The sequence below is a fragment of the Schistocerca nitens genome, chromosome 2 (genome assembly GCF_023898315.1).
Source record: "Schistocerca nitens isolate TAMUIC-IGC-003100 chromosome 2, iqSchNite1.1, whole genome shotgun sequence".
NCBI lineage: Eukaryota > Metazoa > Arthropoda > Insecta > Orthoptera > Acrididae > Schistocerca > Schistocerca nitens.
Window position 1 is genome coordinate 703,918,477 of NC_064615.1, and position 6,466 is coordinate 703,924,942.

Here is a 6,466-nt window from a genome sequence, read left to right on the forward strand (position 1 = left end):
GACACAAGAACACCCAGTCATCTCAAGGCAGGAAAGATCACTGGCCCCGCCGGGAATCGAACCCGGGACCCCGTGCTCGGGAAGCGAGAAAGCTACCGCGAGACCACGAGCTGCACGCAGAAAAACTGTAACATTCAGTATATAGCTTAGGAAGTATGAATACTGCTAGAAAACAGCTTCGCTGCTAGAAAACAGCAGTAATAAAAAATAGACGATTCATTAATAATTCAGCTACTGCAGCCGTAAAGTTTCCCAAAAAATCCACTGCTCATAAAATTAAAATTATACTTAATAAATATTTACAACTAATCGGGAACATGTTCTGCCAATTTTTGTTCAGATGTGATGCGCCAATGCAAGCAACGTTTTGCTCAAATGTCAGAATACTGGAAGTAAAGTGACGGCAACGAGAGCTATAAAACTCATCTAGAAAACCATCATACAAGCCATTCTCGGGGTAACGATGTGGGCTATGGGCATTTTGATGTTGTACAGTTCCGGAAACTAGCAGTGTTAATAAGACAGTAATCCCCCTCCCCCCGTAGTGGTCACCACCGTTTCGGAGAGCCTGGGGGGCCAAGGCCGATCTTTTGAATCAGACTCGGCCAGTGAGCCGGGGGAAAGGCAGCATCCGCTGGAAGACGCTGACGTCACGAGCAGAGGTGACGCGGCCCCTGTGCCAGAGCTGCTCGGTGAGAGCAGCGGTGCCGCCGAGTTACCGGCCGGGGATGAACCGACGGGAAGTACGCGCTACCGCCGTCCTGTATAAACGGCAGCAGGCGCAGGACCGACCATCAGTACAGCCAAGGCAGCGGCCCCGGCGCAAACAGCAGCAGCAGCACCAGGACCTCCAGTAAGTGCAGACAACATTAGACGTTGCGAACACGCAGCTCCTCACTATCTACAGGGTGTTTCAAAAATGACCGGTATATTTGAAACGGCAATAAAAACTAAACGAGCAGCGATAGAAATACACCGTTTGTTGCAATATGCTTGGGACAACAGTACATTTTCAGGCGGACAAACTTTCGAAATTACAGTAGTTACAATTTTCAACAACAGATGGCGCTGCAAGTGATGTGAAAGATATAGAAGACAACGCAGTCTGTGGGTGCGCCATTCTGTACGTCGTCTTTCTGCTGTAAGCGTGTGCTGTTCACAACGTGCAAGTGTGCTGTAGACAACGTGGTTTATTCCTTAGAACAGAGGATTTTTCTGGTGTTGGAATTCCACCGCCTAGAACACAGTGTTGTTGCAACAAGACGAAGTTTTCAACGGAGGTTTAATGTAACCAAAGGACCGAAAAGCGATACAATAAAGGATCTGTTTGAAAAATTTAAACGGACTGGGAACGTGACGGATGAACGTGCTGGAAAGGTAGGGCGACCGCGTACGGCAACCACAGAGGGCAACGCGCAGCTAGTGCAGCAGGTGATCCAACAGCGGCCTCGGGTTTCCGTTCGCCGTGTTGCAGCTGCAGTCCAAATGACGCCAACGTCCACGTATCGTCTCATGCGCCAGAGTTTACACCTCTATCCATACAAAATTCAAACGCGGCAACCCCTCAGCGCCGCTACCATCGCTGCACGAGAGATATTCGCTAACGATATAGTGCACAGGATTGATGACGGCGATATGCATGTGGGCAGCATTTGGTTTACTGACGAAGCTTATTTTTACCTGGACGGCTTCGTCAATAAACAGAACTGGCGCATATGGGGAACCGAAAAGCCCCATGTTGCAGTCCCATCGTCCCTGCATCCTCAAAAAGTACTGGTCTGGGCCGCCATGTCTTCCAAAGGAATCATTGGCCCATTTTTCAGATCCGAAACGATTACTGCATCACGCTATCTGGACATTCTTCGTGAATTTGTGGCGGTACAAACTGCCTTAGACGACACTGCGAACACCTCGTGGTTTATGCAAGATGGTGCCCGGCCACATCGCACGGCCGACGTCTTTAATTTCCTGAATCAATATTTCGATGATCGTGTGATTGCTTTGGGCTATCCGAAACATACAGGAGGCGGCGTGGATTGGCCTCCCTATTCGCCAGACATGAACCCCTGTGACTTCTTTCTGTGGGGACACTTGAAAAACCAGGTGTACCGCCAGAATCCAGAAACAACTGAACAGCTGAAGCAGTACATCTCATCTGCATGCGAAGCCATTCCTCCAGACACGTTGTCAAAGGTTTCGGGTAATTTCATTCAGAGACTACGCCATATTATTGCTACGCATGGTGGATATGTGGAAAATATCGTACTATAGAGTTTCCCAGACCGCAGCGCCATCTGTTGTTGAAAATTGTAACTACTGTAATTTCGAAAGTTTGTCTGCCTGAAAATGTACTGTTGTCCCAAGCATATTGCAACAAACGGTGTATTTCTATCGGTGCTCGTTTAGTTTTTATTGCCGTTTCAAATATACCGGTCATTTTTGAAACACCCTGTACATGACCGAACGACTAACCCGAGGCGTGGTCCCAGCTGCAGGCTACATATGTGACGGTTTCAGAGAGAACAAAAATTTTATTTTCAACATTTTATACAATTATTAATCGAATTTGAAATTATTTCATACCTTTAAGGCAGTAGTACAATTAGAAAGTGTGTACATACCGTGAGGCAGCATAACTAACGGCGCGCAGATTATCCAGAATGTATTCATCCAGTGTTCGGTAACCAGCGCACTTAGCCGTGGACTGTTCGAGCAACAAATATGCCGGGAGAAACTGAAGAATCACCCTAGTAGCCCAGTTTTTTAAAAATTCTCTACGCGCAATCACTGCGGTAACTGGACTGCTGGCGCCACATTGGAACTCACGAGTGATTGCAACTGCTGACTTCATGCGATTTCTACAACTGCTCTCTGCAATGTTCGATGCTCCCTGCCCGCAAGTACATTTGCCTGTTTTTGGTGTAAATGGCTGTTCCTCTGCGTTTCCTCTTCACAATCACATCACCAACAGCCAACTTGGGCAGCTTTACAGGGGCGACGTCCGATGATTAAGCAACGTTCGAAGTCAGTGAGCTCTCCTTACTGACCTCTTTTGCTGTTCCTGCTTCTCTAGGCACAACACAATACGCTATTCCCCACCTAATTTAACACTGGCGGGTGCGTCTCTCGTGACATCTAGTAGTAAATTCCACGTTACGTAGGGTGTCCGGATATAGCGTATAGTGTATTGTTCTTTGTGATACACCTTTCTTTGAAAGGTGGCATTTATATATGACGCAAAGCGCGAATGGATTGCTAAACTTACGCACACGTTAAGCTGTAAGCGAAAGTGATCATCCTTGGACATTTTTTGGTCAGTGTTCGTTCACCTGCTAATGTCGTGCTAAACGTAAGCGTTTCTGTTCCAGACTGATTCAGTATGAAGGCAGCAGTGCTCCTCGTCGTACTGAGTGCCATAGCGCTCAGCTGCGCGTTCCCTTCACCCAAGGACAAGGTGAGTGCCTTACTCTTCGTACGCTCCTTTTCCTGGTAACAGCCCTCCAGTAACCGACTGTAGTGTGTAGCACGACAATGAAATTATCAATAAACAAAAAAGCAAGACGGAGTTTTTTCGCATTTTTAATTTAAATCCTCATTTGCATTTAAATTTCCGTATGCCGTTGTGCACGTTTTTGGTTGAGGGTCTCTAGTGCACATCAATCGCACTCTCCGCTTCCCCTCTTTCCTACTATATTTGCTTGTACTATACGGGCAGTGCGTGCGTCGGTGTTCCTACATACAATTTATCAAATTTCACCCTTGTGGTCATTAAGCAAGGTGTATGTTGCATAACGTGGTGTATTTTGAATCTGAAGCTACTAAAAGTATGGCACTCCGTGATGCGCAATGCATGGCGTCTCTTACTGGAATTTAACGAGTTTTTATATTACGGTCTCTCGTCGACTACACAAAACTGAGCAGCTTCACTCTGATAGTAGCCCCAAGTCGACGAACGCGACTTGTAAGTGACCTGTTTCGTCCGATAAATATCATCATGAAAGGTACCTTCTCGCAGCTTTATTTTCTAGTCATTTCAAGGTAAATCGCGAGGGGGAAATACTCGAGGGTACTTGACGTTTGTAACTCATTCGAATGTCTGATCGTCGACCTTGTAGTTGACTGACACAGATATCTTTTCGTCTATTTACGCGCATTATTATTACAATTTATTTATGCTGCAAGTAAATTTTCCGTACACCAAGCGCTAGTCATTCCTGTATTACGTACCAGTTTCACCGCTCTGTCACCGTACAGCCTCTGAGAGCTGCAGACGCCGTCTCGTATGTCTCTGCTGTGCAAATCAGACGACAACTTTCAAACACACAAGATGCTACTTTCGCTTCTGACAATGCTGCACCACAGTACTGGGTTCCATTGGGTACGATGTGTTGTGTTGGCAGAAGAGCCAACAACGTATTACTAGAAGAGGCCGAAATGCACGCGTCTCAGCTCACGCAGGCTGGCGTGAGGAGGGAAGAACTATACTGACGTGAGGTCTGGAATATGACAAGGAATTAGAATTCAGAAAGCGGACGTAATTAGTTTGATACTTAACTTTAATCCATTAATGATGAACGTCGCTCTTGACGGTACATGATTCACAATATTATCTGTTTAGAAGACATAGTAACTGAATATGGCGCCTTGCTAGGTCGTAGCAAATGACGTAGCTGAAGGCTATGCTAAACTGTCGTCTCGGCAAATGAGAGCGTATGTAGTCAGTGAACCATCGCTAGCAAAATCGGTTGTACAACTGGGGCGAGTGCTAGGGAGTCTCTCTAGACTAGACCTGCCGTGTGGCGGCGCTCGGTCTGCAATCACTGATAGTGGCGACACGCGGGTCCGGCGTATACTAACGGACCGCGGCCGATTTAAAGGCTACCACCTAGCAAGTGTGGTGTCTGGCGGTGACACCACGCGATGTCTTTACGAAATATATCCACCTGTCTCCAGTGTTGCGGAAGCTCGTATTTCGTAGTGTGGGCGACAGTTCTACACTGAATCGAATGATTTTTGAACCGAAGGAAATAAGGGAACAACTTGTAGTCGGCTGTCTGAACCAAGTGAATAAACAGAGGAAGCTGAGTTTCATCCGTTCGATGCTTGCGAAATTATGGTCTAGCTGTAAATACGTTTCATATACCTACAATAAACTGGCGTCCGTTGACATATAGTTAATTCGCTGGACCTTCCCCATAGCTGTCAACGAGGGTATTGCTAATTTGCTTTAGTTGTAGACGTGGTTCGTGTATTTTTCTCCAATCTGTCGGTTTGCGAGTGCTCCACAGCGGTCTTTTAATTTTGTGGTTATTTCGTATCTTAATTTATCATGTGATTTGATTTTGTATAGGCTATAATGTATGAAATGCTTGTCTAGAATTTAGTGGAGATTGTGATCCGTTCGGCGAGCTGGCAGCTTAGGTTGTGTTTTTGCTACGGATGTTGTCGTCCAAGTGGCGCGATATTCCAGAAGTTGACTTGTTTGCGATCCTATTGACTGATCTGTCTTCCGCTGGTCGCCTTAAAGGCACATAGAAAAACACACAACAACTATTAATTTATAAGTTCTTTAAGCACACCAAAAATAAAAATGGAGATGTTGATACAGATAAAAAAAATTAAAAATGGTCATTTCATTAATTTGATTTATTTTGTGTTCATTGATACGCCTTACTGTTGTCAATGATACATTCGAATACGGTATATAAGAAATATGTCAACCCTTCGGATCGCATGCTGCAGCTAATTTTTTGAAATCGGAGAAGCTGATGCACCTGCTTACCGGCACGTCATTTCATTCCAGGAGGACCGTGGCGGAGTGGACGTGGACGTGCACAGGGAGAAGGGCGTGGGTACGGTGGTGGGGGTGCAGGGCCAGGGCAACGTGTGGAAGAGCGGCGACGGCAGGACCCGGGTGGACGCCGACGGCTCCTGGCAGAGGGTCTACCGCGGGCCGGCAGCCGGCAAGCCAAAGTACTCGGCGGGCGTCCGCCTCTCACACAGGTGGTAGCCGAGCACGCCCGCTGTGTCGCGTGTCGGTGATCGCCGCTCACCAGCGTCCCACCTCTCTTCGGAAACTAAATACCGCAAACTGCCAGTTGTTGAACCAACATTTTTCCGTAGTGCCAAAGTACTGCCTATTATTACATTTACCGAAGTTTTAAACTTAATTTATTGATTTTTAGTTTAATAAAAATCTAACAAAAAGCAACTTTGTGTTTCTTTAATGACCTACATCGATTGCCATGTCTGTTTCACAAATACTCACGTTCTGTGTGTCATCGCATTTTAATTTTTTGTTTATTGCATTTTCTTAGTCGTAGATAGGCGTTTGCCTAAATTTGTATGGAACACCACCAAAAAATTACAGAAGGCAAGCTGCTGTACGAGATCTACAGTCGGCGGTCACACGTCCGTGACGTCAGGTAAAGCGATGCGTTGTTGCACAATACGAGCAGGTGAAATA

At 46.2% G+C, this 6,466-nt stretch overlaps 1 protein-coding gene across 1 annotated transcript; it reads left to right on the forward strand.

The window, feature by feature from the left end:
- The first annotated feature begins 801 nt into the window (after positions 1 to 801).
- Positions 802 to 6,211, forward strand: LOC126234574 (uncharacterized). Its single transcript, XM_049943278.1, has 3 exons — positions 802 to 853; positions 3,369 to 3,454; positions 5,804 to 6,211. The coding sequence occupies exons 2-3, from the start codon at positions 3,380 to 3,382 to the stop codon at positions 6,008 to 6,010; spliced, it is 282 nt and encodes a 93-aa protein (XP_049799235.1). The 5' UTR covers positions 802 to 853; positions 3,369 to 3,379; the 3' UTR covers positions 6,011 to 6,211.
- Positions 6,212 to 6,466: the final 255 nt, after the last annotated feature.

What these genes read in the sequence shown, in the direction of transcription:
- LOC126234574 (XM_049943278.1), top strand. Translation starts at nt 3,380, where the DNA reads ATGAAGGCAGCAGTGCTCCTCGTCGTACTGAGTGCCATAGCGCTCAGC. An exon ending in TCCCTTCACCCAAGGACAAG is followed by an intron (nt 3,455 to 5,803) that starts GTGAGTGCCTTA and finishes ATTTCATTCCAG; the next exon opens with GAGGACCGTGGCGGAGTGGA.